The 20,642-nt window shown below is 45.0% G+C and overlaps 1 protein-coding gene and 1 long non-coding RNA gene across 2 annotated transcripts in view; one reads left to right on the forward strand and one right to left on the reverse strand.

Annotated features, from left to right (window-relative positions):
• The window catches only part of LOC136633179 (mitogen-activated protein kinase 14-like), a 45,325-nt gene extending 37,411 nt beyond the window's left edge, over positions 1 to 7,914 (reverse strand). The window contains exon 1 of the mRNA XM_066608715.1: positions 7,660 to 7,914. Coding sequence (XP_066464812.1) covers positions 7,660 to 7,778 — 119 coding nt within the window. The 5' untranslated portion in view covers positions 7,779 to 7,914. The remainder of the gene's footprint in view (positions 1 to 7,659) is intronic.
• LOC136633197 (uncharacterized) lies at positions 7,914 to 20,198 on the forward strand. The gene is made up of 3 exons (XR_010793245.1): positions 7,914 to 8,291; positions 15,080 to 15,177; positions 17,837 to 20,198. It is a non-coding gene; the product is annotated as an uncharacterized lncRNA (long non-coding RNA).
• The last annotated feature ends 444 nt before the right edge of the window (positions 20,199 to 20,642 follow it).

Raw genomic sequence — 20,642 nt, forward strand, 5'->3', positions numbered from 1 at the left:
ACACCTATATGTAGATCAAAACCACCTCACATTACTTCGGGGAAGTAACAATCCTCTGCCACAACTGAGTGTTCCCATTGTTTTCAATGGGAAAACTCCCATTGCACTCGTGTGCCCTAAGCACGCAGTGTAATGCTTCTGCTGGTCCCATTGTAAACAATGGGCGATGCGATGCGAGCGCACGCCCAAATATAGGACGTGTCACAATGAAAAATCCATATTGATGCAAGATTTAGCTGCAAGGTTTGGAGCGTCTTAGCCGCATGCTTTTCCATTGCAGCCAATGTTCCTATAGAGGAGAGTGTGGACCCAACGCAGAAAAAAAAAATTTGACATGCTGCGGAATCTGCGAAGCAGTGCCGGCTTTGCCACGATGGAAGACATTTTTGACAAATCTCGTCCACGTGGCTGGCTAAGTCTGGGATTCCGGACGGAATTTCCGCAGCAAATCCACCCTGCGTGAACCCAGCCTAAGCATCTTAGGTCGCCTGCACACGAATGGGTCAGATTTCGCAAGCGGATTTCTGCTGTGGAAGCCCTGTGATTCATTGCCTAAACAAATTGTGAGTGTTTGTGGACGATCACGAATGTGATCATTTTTCCCACACGGGTGCATAGCGTATCAGCTGTGTGGAAAAAACGACCACAAGCAGGCGATTGTGTCAGAAAGTTTCCCAACCCACTGGAAAAACACTTGTATACAAAGGGTTAATGCCCAGACTACATTCTCTTGTGCTTTTGTGGTGGTGAGAGCTTAGAACCATGCCTTCAGTACAGCATACTGCTGTCTTGGCTTGGGAGAGCAATGAACCTGCCCGTATCCAATATCCAGGCTACTGCAATGGACAATGGTGTGTGCTTCTCTGAAAAAATCTGTTCTGCGCTGTCTTTTCCTGCTTGTGGAAATCGCAATTCATATCCACACGTCTGCTTGAAGCTGGGAAGTTAATGCCTTCCAGCTGGAGAATACAGTGGATTGTCCACGCCGGTGCCAAACGCAGATTCCGCAATTCAAATAAGTTTGTGTGCTGTCAGCCTCGAATAGGAATTTGTTAAAAAAATTAGCTTGAAAAACCCGCTCCCAACGTATAAAAGTAATAATCCTATAATCACTTCCCGCAGTTCCAGTGATAGAGATTTATTCTTGGCACGGGGTCTGTGTTTATAGGCTGTAGTCACACAGTTTATGGGATGTAACAGGCTTCTGCAGACATGTTCTGCACAAGGGCCGCAGCAATCATCAACACGTCACAGGGCAAACCCGAGAATGCGTTGCTGGAGTCGTGAAATGCCGGGAGAGGCGACTAAAGTATGGTTTAGTATTTTTTATACATGGGGAGCAGGATTCAAAAAAAGTTTAACTTAAACTTCTTTAACCCCTTCCTGCCCCATGACGTAAGGGTACGTCATGGCAGGGTGGTACTTCCCGCAAAATGACGTACCCTTACGTCATAGATGTAGTGCGAGATCATGACTGATCTTGCGCTATCCCGCAGCGGGAGTCGCTGTCAGTGATAGCGGCATGGGAAGGGTTCACAGAGGGAGCGCGCTCCCTCTGTGAAGTTGCCAGGCTCTCGCGATATAATCGCAGAGAGCCCGGCCTGTCGCCATGGCAACAGGACGCCAGTATCTGGCGTCCTGTGTTGCCAGTGCCTGGGATCACAGTATAAGTGATAAGGCATGGCAGGGCAGTGGCCCTGCCATGCCTTATCACAGCGATCATCAGTACAGTGTTGCAAGTCCCTCAGAGGGACCCAAGTTGTGTAAAAAAAGAAAAATTGTGCTTTTTCTAATATTAGCATAAAAAAGGTTAAAAAAAAATTAAAATCCCACATATTTGTTATTGATGCATCCGTAACGACATGTACAAAAAGTTGAACACTCTATTTTGTACGGCAAAGAGCTCAAAAAGAGAGGCAAAATGCTAATTTTTAGCATTTTGCCTCCCAAAAAATGCAATAAAAGTGATCAAAAAAGCCGTATATTCCCCAAAATGGTACCAATAAAAACTACAGCTAGTCTCACAAAAAATAAGCCCTCATAGAGCTCCATACATAGAAAAATAAAAAAGTTACAGGGCTTTGAATGCAGCGATATAGAGAAAAAAAATAAAAAGATTTCCAAAAAAGGGTTTTTATTGCAAAAAAGTGGAAAAAAAACCATAAAAAAAAAAATAATATTGGTATTGTTGTAACCATACCGACCTGCAGAAAAAATGGATTGTCTCATTTATGCTGCATGATTAACGCTGTAATTGATGCGTTCTCTCTCTGTTATCATAAAAAAAATTAAAAGTTTTACAATATAGTCTATGTACCCAAAAATGGCACTATCAAAAACTACAGTTCGCCAAGCAAAAAACAAGTCCTTATACAGCCGTGTCGGCAGAAAAGTCAAAAAGTTATGGCTTTTGAAAAATGGAGATGAAAATCCACCAAAATTCGTTGCATCCTTAAAGGGGTTGTCCCGCGCCGAAACGTTTTTTTTTTTTTTCAATAGCCCCCCTGTTCGGCGCGAGACAAACCCGATGCAGGGGTTTAAAAAAAAAAAAAAAAAAGGATAGTACTTACCCAAATCCCCGCGCTCCAGTGACTTCTTACTTACCTTGCGAAGATGGCCGCCGGGATCTTCACCCACGGTGGACCGCAGGTCTTCTCCCATGGTGCACCGTGGGCTCTGTGTGTTCCATTGCCGATTCCAGCCTCCTGATTGGCTGGAATCGGCACATGTGACGGGGCGGAGCTATGCGATGACGCGTACAAGGGGGCGGAGCCAGAACGCCGGCTTGTGCCGGAGCAAAGAGATGGGAGAAGACCCATCTGCGCAAGCGCGTCTAATCAGGAGATTAGACACTGAAATTAGACGAAGCCATGGAGACGGGGACGCCAGCGCAGGGAAGGTAAGTGAATAACTTCTGTATGGCACATATTTAATGCACGATGTATATTACAAAGTGCATTAATATGGCCATACAGAAGTATATAACCCCACTTGCTTTCACGGGACAACCCCTTTAAGCCCAAAATAGTCCATGTCATTAAGGGGTTAAAGGGCTATTCGAACTGATGACCTATTATCTGGATAGGTCACCACTAGTTGATCGTCAGGAACCTGCTGCTTGGGATCCCCACCAATCAACTGATCTTCTTGCCTGCTCTTAGTGCAGTGCGGCCAGACAGTCATTGCAGCTCACTGCCAGAAGTGTCATTGGCGACTTCATTCCCGTTGAAATCAATGGGATCGCAGCCCTTCTATTACATTTCCTGTTCCTTTATCACAGACAGGGCCATACAGAAGCACTTCAGCCTCATTGATTTCAACGGGAATTAAGCTAGCGATGACACTTCTGATGGTGACCACCCATAACAATATCCAGTCCAGACAATCAGTTGATCAGTGGCAATGCAGAGCAGCGGAACCCAGCCAATCAGCCAGAAGATAGGTCAGTAGTTGAAAAAGCCCAGAATACTCCTGTAAGGATAAGTATACAATAGACTAGTAGACTGCTGGCATTTTTAGGCTGCATTTACACACTTGGGATACTTCACAGATAAATGAATCTGTACAAATTTTCCATAGCGGAAAAATGTGCCCCCCCAAAAAAGTACAGCATATTTTGATGTGATTTTGCAGCAGACTTAACCCTCTGCAATCCAATTTTGGATTCTGGGTTTCCTAGGGTTTTTTCTCTTTCTGCCATTATGTAATGGTGCCACCTGCTGGCTAGAGTCAATAATGCGGTATTGGACATACCGGAGAGGCCCCTGACAGAGCGGCCAGTAACATACAATAAGGCTGGGTCCACAGGGCGGATTTGCCACGAAAATTCCGGCAGAAGTCGGCGCTGCGGATTCGGCGGCCGCAGCATGTTCCATTTTTTTCCTCCTTCCGCTGGGGCAGCACTCTCCTCTATGGGAGCGCCGGCCGCAGCGGAAGAGCGAGCGGCCAGGCCACTTCAAAACCAGCGGCTAAGTGCCATGGGTTTTGAAGCAGCGCTTTTCCTGGCGGAAATCTCACGTTTTTTGCTGCGGCCAAACCACGAGACTTCCAATGGGATTCCGGCGTGTGTGAACCCGACCTAAGAATACCCTGCCGGTCATCTTCCGACATCGGAAGCTGCGCAGCCTTCAATCAGGATGTCAGACAGTGGATTGGAAAGGTTTAAATGGATTTTCCTTGGAAAAAAAAATACTACTGATAATCTATCCTAAGGGTAGGTCATCAGTAGTTGATTGGCTGGGGTCCGTCACTCGGGACCCTGATCAGCTGAGCGGGCGCATGCTGTCAAATACACAGAGGTCAGAGCTGAAGCAGCGAAAGCCTCTGCGCCGACCTCCGTAGTGGCCAGCGCTTGTAACTGCAGGCACAGCTCACATTGAAAACATGAGCTGTGCCTGCAGTTACAAGTGTCGGCCACCACATAGAAGTCGGCGCGGAGACTTCGGCTCCAACTTCTGTGTATTTGCAGCGCTGACAGCATGCGCCCGCACAGCTGATCGAACGGACGGACCCCAGCCAATCAACTATTGATGACCTATCCTGAGGATGCACCGGGGCTGTATACCCCGAACTTATAATCACTGAGAATCACAATTAGGAGAGCAGCAGGGAGTACATTAAGTTGAAGTGGACCTTCACAGCGTGGAGTCCTGCCTGCTGACAGACTCCACACCAGACAAGTAGGTCCACTCTCTCCTAGATTTGCATTTTATTAGCCCTCTATATCTGGAGCACAGACACTTTATCTTGTTGTTCTATATCTAGATCCTGAGGATAGGTCCACAATAGTATTCTCCCTGGAACACCCCTTTAAATTGAAAGCGTGCAGATCTGCCTCAAAAACCAAGTCCAGAATGCACCAGACGGTGCACATTTTGGTGTGGATCCGCACACTTACAGTGCATCTATGGTGATTTAGGGGTGCATGTTCATCAACTGAACAACAATAATCGCTGCTGAAAACCGTATGAGTTTTTACTGCAAATCACAATGGTTTTTCAATGTGGTTTTCAGCTGATCAGCTTCCGCAGGTGAAGAACACGATTTCAATGTGCTTTCCCTACAGAAGCCGATCAGCTGAAAAGTGCAACACAAAAATCTTACCATTTTGAGGTAAAAATATGCGGTTTTCAGTGACGTTTTTGATGTGCAATTAACATGATCATCAAAAAGACCATAGATGCACCATAAGGGCTCCTGCAAACGAGCGTAGGCATACATATGCTTGCGAGAGCGTGCCGTAATAGCGCTCTAAAGGGGCTTAATTGTGCATATATGCTCATTTTACTACACTTTTCTGCGTTGTTGGGCCCGTTTACATTGCTGCGGGACAGACCTGCACCACGATTGAAATGTCTGTGCTGTCTAACTAATCCCCAGTGTTATTGGTTAACACCGCAAAAAATCACACAGTTCAGTGCACAATTTCATGCGGAAGGGGTGTGCATTTGCGCATCCGCATAGTGCCTTGGGGTGCGTAAATGCACACAAAAAAAGTGTTTATTTTTGCACCCAAATAGTAACATAGTTCGTAAGGCTGAATGAAGACAATGTCCATCTAGTCCAGCCTGTTTAGCCTCCTGTTTTGTTGATCCAGAGGAAGGCAAAAAAACCCCAAGGGCAGAAGCCAATTAACCCTTTTGGGGAAAAAAATTCCTTCCCGACTCCCTAATGGCAATCAGACTAATCCCTGGATCAACCCCTAATAGTTCCTACCTTCTTATATACCCGGATTGACAATTAACCTAAGATTTATATCCTATAATGTCCTTCCTCTCCAGAAAGACATCAAGTCCCCTTTTAAACTCCTCTATGGATTTTGCCATCACTACGTCCTCAGGCAGAGAGTTCCACAGTCTAACTGCTCTAATAGTCAAGAAAATAGAGTAAATAGAGCACACAAACCCAGAATATGAGGGAATCCATTGAAATTAATGGGTTCTATTCTCTGCGTTTTGCGCATGCAAGAAGGAGTGCAAACTGGTCTCCGCAAAAGCTCCTAGTGTGAAAACTCAACCTGAGGGCTCCTTTAAAATGGCAAGAAAATTGCACAATTTTCTTGCGATGGAAGAGTGAGTGAAATCACAAGATTATGAGACCAATGCTTTTAAATTGTTTCAATTTTATTTGCGAAATTTTCACTCCTGCAATGTTGCTTTAAAAAAAAGAAAATACATCATAGCACTTCCTTTTTTGCAATACCACACATTGTTTTCCTTTGGGGCCGGTGGCAGCAGCGCCAGCCCCATTGAAACCAGTGGGAGAAGATTGCGGTCCCTGGCCACGGCTGTGACGGGGGATTCTTTCAGTCCCACAGTGAGGCAAGGCTGTCGTATCCAGGGGTTTCCACAGGTTAATGGTGCTGGCGGCAGCAGCAGCACCAGCCCCTTTGAAAAAAGTGGGAGAACATTGTGATCTCCTGCTGCAGCTGTGACAGCCGATATCTGGCTGGGATTCACGGTCAGATATTGCTCTCACCAGTGTGCAGGAGCCCTTAGTGCTTGACTCACCCAGAGCAGGCAGCAGCATGCGCTTGCAGGCAGAAGAGGGACCCAGATACCTGTGCTGGAGTCGGTTCAGGATGGGCAGCCTGTAAGACTGAAAAATTGCAATGGCTAGTGAGAGCGCGGCGGGGTGCCAAAAGCAAAAATGCCTCCCTCACTTTTTTTTTACCGCAATTAACGCAGTGTTTTGAACGCCAGGGTAATGGCAGTATAACGCTCCCATTGAAGTCAATGGGGCCTTGCAGAAATATGTTAGATTGCGGCGCTGGCCGGCGCATTCCAGTGTCGTGATTTTCGAGAAGAGTCTGTTCTAGCTTTGGCTGTTCAGCACACCTCATCACCCATTACAATAATGGGGTGCGCTAAAACCCACTGCAGGTTCCTGCAGCTAAAAACGAGAGTAAAATTGCAGAGTTTTGCCTTGCGCACATGTGAGAGTGGATGAAGGCCTAAGGCCACTGACACACCCCTTTGGCAAAATGCCATGTTTCAAATGCGGCGTTTTATCGCGATTTCGAGCAGCTTTATCGAACGTATTATACAGTTTACAGCTTTTTTAATGCACCCCATCATTGTGACGGGCGATGAGGTGTGTTACAAAGCAGAGTATGTTAGAGTGGCCCAACGAAAAGCGCACGATTCCGATTCGTTGTTCAGTCGGTGGCTTGCGTTTGAATTTAACCATTATTCCACTTGAGCGCAAAGTTAGTTTCTACTCTTCCTATTACAGTAGGTAATGACGTGAAACTACAAGAAAACAGCAATAGAATAAGACTGCAGACAAACAGACAAGTTGTTAAATAATTGCCTGCTACCCAACAGGCTGTGCCAGAAGCTGCAGCACCTCTTTCTTGCACAAACCTGACAGCTTGCACTGCCTTGTATAGAGCGCGCCGCCTCAGAGTGACACATGTCATACACGACAGCTTGGGAAACTCTAGTGTTCAGAACCGGAGAGAGCCGCCCGCGCACACAACACCTCACGGCTGCGCAAAGAACGCGCCTGCTGGGCAATGCGGAACCAAAGTTCCTTCCCTTTCCCGGTCGGAGTGCGGGCTAGGCCTCGGCACGGGAGCAAGTTGCCAAAGAAGTCTTCCAACTCGCCCGTGGCCTGCACTGCCGCACCTGCAAGCCGCAGGACCGACGAACTACTCACCACACCGATCCGTACGCCCCGGAGCCCACGGGGCTCAGATTCTGGTATCTCTCGGGCACCTCCCAAAGGGTTTTGTTCAGCTCCTGTCGGTAGAATCCAGAAGGGGAATTAGAGGACATCGCTGCTGCACCCCACAACGCTCGCTCCAGAGTCCGCTCGACTCCAGATTTTCTCCACACTCTGCAAGCCCCGGTAACCAGACCAGAGGACAGCAAATCCCGCGAGAGTCAGTGCGCGTTGCGCAACCTCTAGTTCTCAGGGCGCATGTGCGGGATAACTCGGGCTGTCTACTTTTTCGGAAGTACTGAGAACGGTTTCCGGTTTGGAGCCCAGCGGCTTTTGAAGAGCTGACGATATACGCCGTAGAGGAGCGTACTTAAGTAAAGCAGTAATTACACGTAGCGGCCTGCAACGGCACAGCAGGCTGCTTAGCGCGGTTCCACTGGCATCACCGGACCAGCAGCTGCAATTGGGGGGTGATGAGGCACAGTATCTGCTGAAATCAGCTACGGTTATGCAGCTAAGGCCGTCTGCACACGAACGGATATTGGTCGCATGACTGACAGCTAGCGTTTGCGGTCATCCGCAGCACAAGATTTGACTAGCGTATGTGTGAGAGTGGCCTTAACGAGGTCAGTACTTGACTCACTCTCACATTTTTCTGCTTGTGCTTACCTTAGGTCTCCTTCCCATGAACGGATTTCCGCCGCGTCGCCCGTTGCAATTAGGTTCTATTGAACCTAATAGCACAATGCTCACGGTGGCATGCTCTATTTGCCGCGGGTGTACGCGCGGACGGCTTTCATTGCAGTCAATGGAAGCCGTCCGTTCACGCTATCTTCCGCTGTAGCACAGCGGAAGATAGCGTGAAATCGCCCTACCGCCACCGCGTCATGTGACGTGGCCGGCGCGTCATGTGACGTGGCCGGCGTGTCACGTGACGCTGCGGCGCGTCATGCGGACCTGGGACGCCGGATCCACAGGTAAGTATGGGGTCTCTGGGGGGCGCCGTGACGGGCTCCGCCGCAGGAATTCCGCCCGTGTGCAGCCAGCCTTACTCAAGTAACAGGCTCAGAAAAAACAATCTCCTACTGTGGTTCTACTGGCCTATACATTGTTCTGTCTGTATACACAAGGCAAGTGCACAGTAGTGGGGGAGGAGAGGGCAAGTAATTATACTATCTGCACCCACTATACTCTCCCTAGTGCCCACCACTCAACCAATGTAAGCCAGGCCGGTATTAGTGTATCTTGATGACACCAACCCAGAGGAGCGTGCGTGGCCATTTGAGTCTCCTCACTTAGTTTATAGTATATAGTTGCTCTCCCTAAGGAGAAAAGAGCGTTTCTGACCCTTGATGACACCAGGAACTCCTGGCTGGAAAACTGGGCCCTGGAAGGGCACTAAAAGCAGTGATAACATGAAATGCAGCTGGCCATGGTGCAAACAGAGAAACACTAATACGCAAGTCTCTGCCGGAGGCCCTGTCAGCTCAGTGGGCTCAGCTCCCCCACTGACATTTTGCCCCCCACCGGGAGTGTCAGCTCTGTACCCAGCACTCGGCCAGTGAAATTTGCCGCCCTCACCACCACCACAGGGATTGAGATGTCTGGCTCGTGCTCCCCCACTGACAGCTGCCGGCCTGAGTGCTTCTGCTTGGCTGCAGGGAAAGCCGCATTTCTGTGATTTATCCCGTCCTCACCGCTCAGTCCTTTCCACCAGTGGTGTCTGTATTGGGCAGTGGCTGTGAACTGTGTTGTGCCCGCAGGCTGTCAGTTCTGCGCCGGCTGGTGGCTCAGAGCTGCGTTGTGGCCGGCGGCTGTGATCTCCGTGGTGCCCGGTGCCTCGCCTCCATGCTGGCTATGTGCCGCAAAAAGTGTGCACTGACAGGGGCTTCCAGCCTCTGGGGTGCCATGGGTAAACCTACTTGCGGCTGTGGCTGGACCCCCGGTGGCTGATGTATGCCTCTTTTATCCTTTCTTTAGTGCTCTTCCAGGACCTAGTGCCCAAGATTCTGTGCAATCAGCTACCCCACCCGCAATTGCTGGTGGCGTCAAGATATACTAATACCAGCCAGGCCTAAGGTCTAGAGGACCTAAACTGCACCATGTCGCACCTTTAACCGTAAGAGGGCATTCTAACGTATCACTGTCTGTAGAAGTTCAGTGTATAAAAATAATGCATTATTCATCCTTCACAGTGACAACTTGATAAAGACCCGGAAGGGTTGAAACGTTGTCCATTTCTCCTGCATGGAACAAATAAGAGTTGGTGAGGTAAAAAAAAAACCCCACCATGTATGCTGCCACTTCATTTATGGATATTCAGGATTTTGTTTGAGCTTTGGATTTATAGCTCATATAGTGGCTTTTGCATTCATTTCACTTCCCCTTGCTGGGTAAAACATCTTGTGTGCTGCTGGGTTACTTTGTTTTTCTGATCACAGCGAAGGCAGTCTAGAAAAAAAAAAACAGTACCAGAATTGTGCTTTTGTTGGCTTGTCTCCAAAAAAGAAAAATGTAATAAAGAGTGATCAAAAAGTAGTGTATACCCCCAAAGTGGTACCAATAGAAACTACAGGTTTTCTCACAAGTGAACAAGCCTTCACACAACCCTATTGACAGATTTGTTTTTGTGTGTCTTTTTTAAATTGAAAAAAAAAAAAAAACTGTAAATTTGTTATCTCTGTAATTATACTGGCCCACAGAATAAAGCTAACATGTTTTTACCACACGATATACACCGTAAAAACAAGGCCTCCCAAAAATTGGCCCATTTACCTTTTTTTCCCCCATCCCATCCAACTTTGACATTTTTTTACATTTTCCATTACATTAAGTGGTACCATTGAAAAATACAACTTGTATTGCAAAAAACAAGCCTTCAGCTAGCTATATTGATAAAAAAGTAAAGTTGTGAATTTTTTTTTTTTAAAGCAGAAAAGAAAAAACAAAATGAAAGAGCAAAACATGGCTTAAGAGTGAAGGGGTTAAGAGTTATCAAAATTAAAGGGGTTTTCCAAGGAAAATACTATTGATGACCTATCCCCAGGATAGGTCATCAATAGTTGATTGGGTTCCTGAGCAGCAGACCCCACCCAACCAATCTGCTGATTCTGACAGTGCCACAAACACAGGAGTTGGAGTACAAGCAGCAAGAGTCTCTACATCGCCATCTGTGTAGTGGGCGGCACTTGTAACTGCAAGTGCGGATCTCATTGAAATCAACCCAAGCCCTGCCTGCAGTTACAAGTGGTGGCACCATCCGATTCAGCATTTCTTGTGGTTTTTTTTTCGCTTTTTCAGCTTCTATTATGGAGCAAAACAGATCAAACGTGAATGGAGCCAAAAAGAAAAATCGAATGTGAACCAAGCCTAACCATAAAAGAAATTAAGATTCAGTTTTTACCCAAATGTACTGATAAAACTAAACCGTGCCTGACCATCAGCAGGGCAAAATTATTCAGTACATGTCAAATAAAAATTTAATTTAGCCATGATCCATTTATACACAGGACTGCAACGGTAACAAGGTGGTGCACATGTCTTCCCTCCTATATCAGTACGTATATGGCAGTTTTTTCCTCTATGTCTAGTGGAAAGACGGTTTCTACATCAACATAGAAGGGGGTTCTTTACTGTAACAGCAGTGAGACTTTGGAACTCTTCCTGTGGACATGGTGATAGCAAATTTGATATAAGAGTTTAACGAGAGCCTGGATGCCTTTCTTAAACATTACAATATTACATGTTATAGCCTATGATTTTTTTCTGTAGGGTTGTTTATCCGGGGATTATTCTGAATGCCAGGAAATTTTTTCATCCCTTAACTCATTCAGTGGCACGCCCGACAATTTTCCAGGATGAGCTCCACTGCCCATAGTGATATAGCCCAGAAGATTTCCGGGCTATGTTCCACTATGGGACCTGCAGAGCACAATGCCATAAGCTGTGGCATTGTGCTCTGCCTGCACAGACCCACAGAGAACAATGCAGGACTTTAAAAAAAGAAGCAGGAAGATATTACCGATCTGGTAGGGAGAGCTGGTGATCAGCTGTCAGAGGATAGCTGGGCACCAGCTGTTACACAGTAGGGAATGGAGAAAACCTCCAAATCTCTGCTGTGTTAACCCTTTACATGCAGCAGTCTATGCGACCGCAGCATGTAAAGGTCCGACACCATCGGACCCCCACAATGGGGTTAGGGGGTCCTGATGGGTATCTGTAGAAGTCCCTTAAAAGGGGCAAATTTAAAAAAAGTAAGAAAAAAAATCATAAAAATAAAAACACTTTTCTCCCTTTACTTTGTAAAAAAATTAAACATGTGGTATCCCTGCATTCGTAATGACCCAGAGAAGGAAGTTGGTACATTATTTAACCTCTTAATGACACGCCCCTCCCCCCCCCTTTAAAAAAAATCATAACTCCTTTATTTATTCATCGACGTTGCTGTATGAAGGCTTGTTTTTTGCAGAAAGAGTTGTATTTTTATCATTGGTGCTATTTAAAGTGCGATATAATGTACTGAAAAACTTTTACAAAATTCTAAGTGGAGTAAAATGGAAAAAAAAAAAAAGACATTCCGCCATCTTTCAGTGCGTTTTGTTTCTACGGCACACAAACTGCAACGAAAATGACATGATAATTTTATTCTATGGGTCAGTACAATTACTACGATCCTGCAAAAAAAAAGGCCTTCTAGGGCTCTAGCAATGGTAAAAAAAATTTACACGGCCCTTGGAATGTGACGACACAAAAGCAAACCTTTTAGGGAAAAAAATGTTTTAAATGTACAAAAATAGCAAAACATAGAAAAACTGTATAAACTTGGTATCGCCGGAATCATGCTGACTCAGAGAATAATGTTATACCATTATTTATTCTGCATGTCGTAAAAATAAAATCTAAAAAACAAAGGCAGAATTTCTTTTTCCCCAATCTCCCTACAATTTTTTTTATAAGAGTTATGCCATACATTAAATATACCCAGAAGTGATGCCCTCAAAAAAAATACAACTTGTCCCACAAAAAAACAAGCCGTCATATGGCTGTGTCAATGGAAAAATGAAAGTTATGGCTCTTGGAATGCGACTGCAAAGTTAGTTGAAAGTAAATGATTGGCCCATTTAAAAAAACCTGCCCTGGTGGGTACGACAGAGTGGTAAGAAATCTGCCACTGAAGGGGTTAAATGAGGGAAAATTGGCTGCTATGTCATTGGGGTTTTTTGCCTTCCCCTGGATCAACATTGGGTGGTAATAGGCTGAGCCAGATGGATACGTCTTTTTTCAGCCTAACATACTATGTTACTATTATTACTTTTTTTATTATTTAAGATGGTCTCAAAAACACTTAAGTCCACTCTCACACTCACCACTTTCTACAGCGGACAGCGTGTCGTTTCAAACGTTGCGTTAGACGCTGCAAAACGCTTCCATTAATTTCAATGAGGCCTCGTAGACTAGCAATCAAGTGCTCAAACACACTGCAGAGCAGCACACAGGAATGATCTTAACCCTTTCCAATCCAATTATTTTTTCTCATCCATTCTCCCCAGCTCCAAATAAATTGGAGCTGGTGAGAATGGATGAGAAAAAATACATTTCCCTGCACCCTCCTGAACTGACAGAGTTCAGGAGGGTGCAGGTGCTCACTGCACCGTGAGGGGGGGGGGGCTGCTTACCTGTCTGGCGTCTTTCGCATTCTCCCTTCTACCTCAGGTGGCACCCAGCGCTCACATGATCGCCGAGCCGGGAGACAGAAGGGAGAATGCGGAAAAGGTAAGCAGGCCCACCCACGGTGCAGGCTCCCAGCTCGGCGTTCATGTGACCGCTGGGGGACAGGTGACACTGGCGGTCACATGATCACCGTCCGGAATCTCCGTGCATTACGTAGCACTAATTGAGTGCTATGTAATATGTAAAGGAGAAGGCAGAAAGGGTTAAAAACCCTTTCTGCCTTCTCCTCGGGGGTCCTCGATGAGGACCAGTGCAGGGGTGCCTGCCCCGACATCGGAGCTGTGGAGGGAAATAATGATGTCGGGGCAGGCCTGACATTGGATTGGAAAGGGTTAAAAAGCATTCAGCACCATAAGGTGCCTTCTTTGTGCAAATTTTTATGGAAATTTAATAATCAGTGTTCTGGCCCTAGCAAGGCCTTTTTCAATCAAGCGCTGTCTGCTCTATTCTTGTGCATTTTAGCGATTTTATTAACACCTCAGCCATCACAATGATGGGGTGTGTTAAAATGCTGTCAAACACTATACAGGGCTTTCAAAAAAACGTCATGATTTTGAATGCCATGTCTTGCTAATATCTGTGTGAGAGCAACCTTAGACTCTGCTCACATCTGTGTTTAGGGTATCTGTTGTGTCCTATGCTAAAAAAATGAAAACAAACGTTTTGCTTTAATTTTCCATTGATTTCAGTTTCTTTTGGGTCCCTTTGCTCATCCCAAAAGAATTGAAACCTGAAGGAAAGTAGTCTTCCAGTTTGTTTTCTTTTACATGGTTGTCAATGGAGAATGGATGCAAACAAAGCCTTTCGTTTGTATCTGTTATTTGTTCTATTTAATGGATCTGGGTTTTTTCTGTACATGCTCAAAGACAGACTAGTAAATAATTTACAATTAAAAAAAATTGATCCGTAAACACGAATGCAAATACATGCAAAACTGATACAAATGCAGGCTAATGTTTCAGTTTTTTTGGATGGCTCTGCCCAACTGAGCCCAACAAAATCTTAGTTTTAGTTTCAGTTTGGCATCTGTGCTCAAATCTATTTATGAATCTTTTAACCCCTTAGCGCTCCATGATGTACAGTTACATCATGGAGTTTCAGGGTTTGTATGGATGGGGATTGGGGGTTGATTCTGCTCCATACAACTCAGGTGCCAGCTGTTTCTTACAACTGAAACGCATCTGCAAAAGCTACAATTTGCACTGCTGCTGATTGCAGCTTTTAACTCTTTAAATGTCAATTATGACAGCAGCATTTAAGTGCCCTAATTGTTGTTCTGGGGTCCGGAATGCCCTCCTGCGATGATTGCGGTGTGCCGTTCAGTTGTCATGGCAGCCAGTGGTCTTCCTAAAGCCTACGAAGCTGCCATTGCAGATGGTCTGTCAGATTGTGGTATCATGATATACTGCAGGACTAATCAAACCGTTGCAAGTTCATGTCCCCTATGAGAACTAAAAAGGAATTTAAAAATCACATTACTACTCTTTTTGGTTTCATGGGCCTAATCCCTTAAGGAAAGCAGGTGGAGTGTCTTTTGCACTAGACAGAACCCTACAACACTAGGTCATCTCCTCAGGTTGACCCAGGGGGGTAGCTTCATTTTTCTGAAATTGGAAGTAATGGGCAGTTTAACTTTTGCCAATATCTATTTACCCAATCAGAACCAGTCTTCTTAAACTTCCAGAATTCTGAAAGACCTGACAGAGTTCGCTGATGGATCAAAGATCATTATGGGAAGAGACTTCAACCTGACGCTGGACCCTGCATTAGACACATCCTCTAGTAAGTCCTCCTTCTCCCAGGCGGCGTTGAGATCCCTTAAAAAAAACTTTGGATTCACTTCATCTGGTGGATTTGTGGCGAGTGCTTCTCCTGGGTGTCAGACTACTCCTTCCACTCTGCAGCCCATAATTCCTATAGCAGGATAGACTTCCTGATGGCCTCTCAAAGCCTCTTATATGGTTCCGCCAGTTGTTCCCATGGAGATTTCCTGTGGTCCGATCATTCTCCATTATATGGGGGGCTGACCTCCTGGAGAAAGATGATGGGGGCCACTCCTGGAGATTAAATAATAATCTCCTTAGAGGCCCCACTTGTGTAGCTGACATTGGGAAAAAAATTGAGACATTTATGGAAGTACACCAAAATGACCACACCTCCCCCCGATGAAATGGAAGTCCCTGAAATGTATTTTGAGGGGTGTTCTTTTTATGTTTAGACGTGCACCGTGTGAAATCAGATCTGCAGCTCTAGCTAAACCCCTGTCAGAGTTAAACACTAAAGAAATGGCCAACAAACGGCAGACTGACACACTCAAGGCACAAATCACATCTATTAGACAACAGATTCTGACCATCCAATGTCAACGGTCCCTAATATATATATTATATATAGACAAATTGAGGAGAGGCTCATTTGAATATGGAGACAAGTGTGGCAGCTGGCTTGCAAGAACCTTGCACCCTAGATCCCCACTCACATGTCCCCAAGCTACAGTCACAGAAGGGACACCTAGTACACTCCACGGAAGATATTTTTGAAGAATTTAAGGTCTTTTAAAGCAAACTATACAACATTGAGCCAGATGTCAGGCCAGAGGCCCTAGATAGAAACCTAGAGATAGAAGCATATTTGGCGGAGAATGCTCCAGGAAGTTTGACAGAAGCAGAGAGGAGGGGCCTGGAACTTGTCTTCACTCCCCAGGAAATGTCCAAGATAAAGTAAAGGTTCAGGACCAGATGGCTTCACCGCTAGGTTCTACAAACTATTACAGTAAGAACTATCTCCCCTAGCACTAGAAGCCTTTAACACAGTGAGTCGGGGTCATTCCTTCCCTTCACAGGCACTGCAAGCTCATATCACAGTCATCCCCAAGCCAGGCAAGGACGCTTCGGTCTGCGGGAACTACAGACCCATTTCATCAATATAGACGTTAAAATGTTGGCCAAATTAATAGCTAACAGACTCCAGAACATTAGACCACGCTTGATCCACAGGGAGCAGGTGGGCTTTATACCGGACAGAGAGGCAAGGGCAACACTATCAAGACGTTGTCCTAGATAGACAGAGCCAAACACTTGGGAACTCCACTATGCCTGTTGGCAATCGATCCCAAAAAGGCATTTGACCGAGTAAGTTGGCCCTTCCTCTCTGCCACATTAGACAGAATTGGGGTAGGAGCAAGGATGAAGCAGTGGATATTGGTGTTATACCAAAACCCCACAGCAAGGGTTTGAGTTAACGGAACACTGTCTGGAACCTTCTGGATTGGAAACTGGACCAGACAAGGAGATGCCCGCTCTCACCATTTATATATGTTCTGACTATGGAGACCCTTGTCAATGCCATCCGCAACAACGAGTCCATCAAGGGAGTCCAGATAGGGAAACTAGAACATAAAATGGCACTCTTTGCGGACGACTTGCTCCTCTATTTATTCAATCCTTGAATAGGGCTGCCAGTCCTCCTCGAAGAGTTTAAAAGATTCAGCAAAGTAAACTATAAAGTTAACGCACAAAAATCTGGGATCCTGAAAAATCACACTCCCACAGACAGGTGTCCTACTTAGAAAAATCGGTCCCCTTCCGTTGGTGCTGCTCGAGCATAAAGGATCTGGGTATTCAGCTCCCTGCAGAGGTCTACAAGGCATTTAGGCTTAATTTCCTCCCATTTGCAGCAAAAATGGAGAAAGACCTAGGTAAATGGGGACCCCTGTTCCTTTTCTGGAGTGGTAGGGTCAATGTGGTTAAGATGGACACGCTACCCAAGTTTCTTTACCTGTGCCAAACCATATCAATCAGACTTCCGAGAACATATTTAAAGAGATTGAGGTCCCTAATCACAGCATTCGTGTGGAGAGGACACAGACCGCGTATGCACTTTGCACTACTCACGAGGGAAAGAGGAGGTCTAGGCCTCACCGATTTCACTCTTTATTACAGGGCCAGTATCTCTAACTGTGTTCTTGATATATTAAAAACAGAAATCAAAGTTATGGGTAGAGACGGAACATGAGGGAGACGCGGGACATTTACAGGCAGCCCTCTGGATCCCTCCAAAAATAATCAAGGCCCTACCCAGCACATCTCCATTTTGTACCCAACTCATTAAAAGCTGCGCAAGCGTCGCAAAATCAAATGGTTTGATCAACGTGTCGGGCCCCCTTACGCCTTTGGTCTTTAATCATCAGTTCAAGGCTACCTTTTGGAGCCCCTCCATCCTAGTGCTCCCGAGTAACCCGATCTTCAGATTGGGAGATGTTGTATCACATTTGGGTCTAAAACCATTATCAGAAATACTGGGAGAAAATGAAACACAACCAGGGTCATGGCTACAGTACTTTCAGTTAAGAGGCTTTGTAAATACTCTGATGCCACGGGTGAACACACTCGAGCCACCCACAGACTTTGAGCAACTATGTCTCTCTTTCTCACTTTACTAGCACTTGATCTCCAAACTTTACAAATTGCTGCTGTCCCGGGGGTCGGAGGCTGAAGTTCCAGACTACGTGGGGGCCTGGGAGAACCAACTGGGCAGGAGTTTTCTCCCTGAGAGCTGCGAAAAGTCATGGCTACTAACACACAAGATCTCATCAGCATGCAGAATCAAAGACTTGAACTGCAGAATACTGTCCAGGTGGTACAGAACACCGGATCAGCTCCAGGGGATGTTCCCCCAGACTCCCTCCACTTGTTGGAGATGTAATAGAGGTACGATGACCCACATTTGGGTGTCCTCTGGTGTCGAGGCTATGGAAGGAGACAATAGAACTCTACTCTCTATATTCCCTGGATGAATGAGAGGTCAAGATGAGCCTCCTTTGATTCTTTATCATAGCAACCAGAAGAATCATCCCAAGACTATAGCGCACTGCCACCTCTTTCTAGGGTGATATGAGTAGAGGAACTACACATGCTCGTGCACTTCGATGAATTGGGGGCTGAGGAATTGGACACTGGGGAGGCGAGCTACCGTACCTAGAGGGCGTGGTTGGCTTTCAGGTCTTCCGATGGGCTAGAGAGGTGGATAGAGTTCGGCGTTCCCAGGGAGGTGCGATCTTGATTTGAGATGCTAAGCCTGTCAGTGACAGTATATCATTCCCGTACCCCTCCCCTCCTTTAAATTCTCCCTCCATGTTCAGTTCGCGATGTTAACTCTTCAGGACAACTACTAAGCTGCCTTGTGGCTCCTCACACATATTGGCCACAAGGAAGCTTACACCACATATAACCTAGAAATCCCCGAAGGTTAAGCAAATTACCCTTTAGGATTACTGATTTTCATGTTCTGAAAAGTATACTCTGAAATGCTGGGATGCTTCCCTTCACCTCCCCACCACCTCATTTTCATCACCACCTATATGTTGATTATTCTATTCGCCCCCCGCTCACCTTACCCAAACCCTTCTACCCCCCCCCCCTTGTTGTTTGATACTTTGTATAATAGAAAGTTTAATAAAGATTTTGAACCTAAAAAAGGATTTCAAAAAATTAAAGGTAATAAAAATTACGCGAAAAAAATGCAATAAAGTGATCAAAAACTCATATGTACTCCAAAATTGTACCATTAGAAACTACAGGGCATCCAGCAAAAAACAAGCCTGCATACAACTAGGTCAACGAAAAAAGTTAAAAAGTAATGGCTGTCAGAAGATGGCAGCTGAAAATACTTTTTTTACAAAGATATTTTATTTTAAAAGTAGTACAGAAAACAAACAAAACTATAAATTTGGTATCGTAGTAATCATTTAGTAACAATATGTAAGGCTGAAAAAGGACTGTTGGCCTAGCTATGGTTTTAACATTTTTCCTTACTGAACCACATTGTAAAAAGTATATAGTGTGGACACCTTGGGGAATGTCAGCTCAATAGATTGTCATCTCCTGGGTTAAAATGGTTAGCACAAACATGAATTCACTCAATGGATTTGGTTTAAAACTGGTCTCCTGACAGCTTTTCAAGCCGCACAAGTTCAAAATGCAATACAAAGCACTAAACAAATGCTTGGGCCATCTGGCTACTACCTGACACTCAGTGCCCCTCCCTGTTGGTCATAGGCTCTACCATATAACAACCTCAGACGAAACTCATGATTCACTGCCGTGTGGCTCCCACTGGCCTTTCCCAGACTGGAAGTACTGCCCGAGAGGCTCACACTAGCTTTATAGAGCATAACTAGACTAATTGGCCTGCTCCAAAACAGAAAAAACCCTTCATTGCCACGGTGACTACCTGAAATGCCTAATTATGCCCCTAGTGGAATAAATATGCCACCCCAGTGTCCACTCTACCACTATACATATACTGACTCCCTGTTTGAGTGAAATAGTCTGCTGTTTTAAATCATTATGATCTAGGTGAGAAAAAAAATAAACACAGAAAACCCTCCCAATTTTCAATTAATAGTTGCCATACATATATAAAAAATATGAAGATAATGCAACTCTTGTATAATATGGCAGTGGTTCAGTGGTAAACCAGATATTATATGAAAAGATTTTGGCTCTTTCCATGCATTAAAGATCTATTTGATACCCTGTCGTGCATCCCGTAAACTTTGCTTATTATCTATTCCCATCACTGATACTCAAAAAATATTTTGGGGGCTAGCAACAATACATCTCATCTGTTTATGTTGAATCATCTGAATATCTTTTAGGATGGAGCTGCAGAGATATATACCTTAGAAATTACCTATCAATATATTAACCCTCTTTATTCGTATGCAGTGTCAAATAATGTATTGCTGTTTTCTATATTCTTTTCTTTAAAGCTTACTTTGTAAGTATCTCACGACGCTTTGTGAAGACTTGTTTTGTTATTTGATTATTGTATGTTAAAATTCAATAAATACTTTGAAACATAGTGCAACAGTTGTATTTGATGTTTACTAATTAATTACCCTACCTTCCCGTTTTATTTTCTTGTGTCAGTGACAGATGGTCACAGAAAGATTAGTGACCTAGGATAATCTGTAATTAGCATGTTTGCATTCTGGCATGAATGAGGTCAGGTTCTGTTCCGTAATTGACAATTGCACCAGAGTATGATGGAGCAGGTCATCATGTCATAACAGAACGAGGACAAGAGCAAACATGGCTAGTAACAAGGTGAGATACAATCAGTTTTTAAGGAAACTCATGACCAAGAGCTCTTAGCATTATTGATACAATTTGATTACAAAATCAGCTAAAAGGACTATGTAAGGTAAAAAAGTGTTAGCTCATATAGGTGAAGGAAGACGTGTT

The sequence above is a fragment of the Eleutherodactylus coqui genome, chromosome 1 (assembly GCF_035609145.1).
Source record: "Eleutherodactylus coqui strain aEleCoq1 chromosome 1, aEleCoq1.hap1, whole genome shotgun sequence".
Taxonomy (NCBI): Eukaryota; Metazoa; Chordata; class Amphibia; order Anura; family Eleutherodactylidae; genus Eleutherodactylus; species Eleutherodactylus coqui.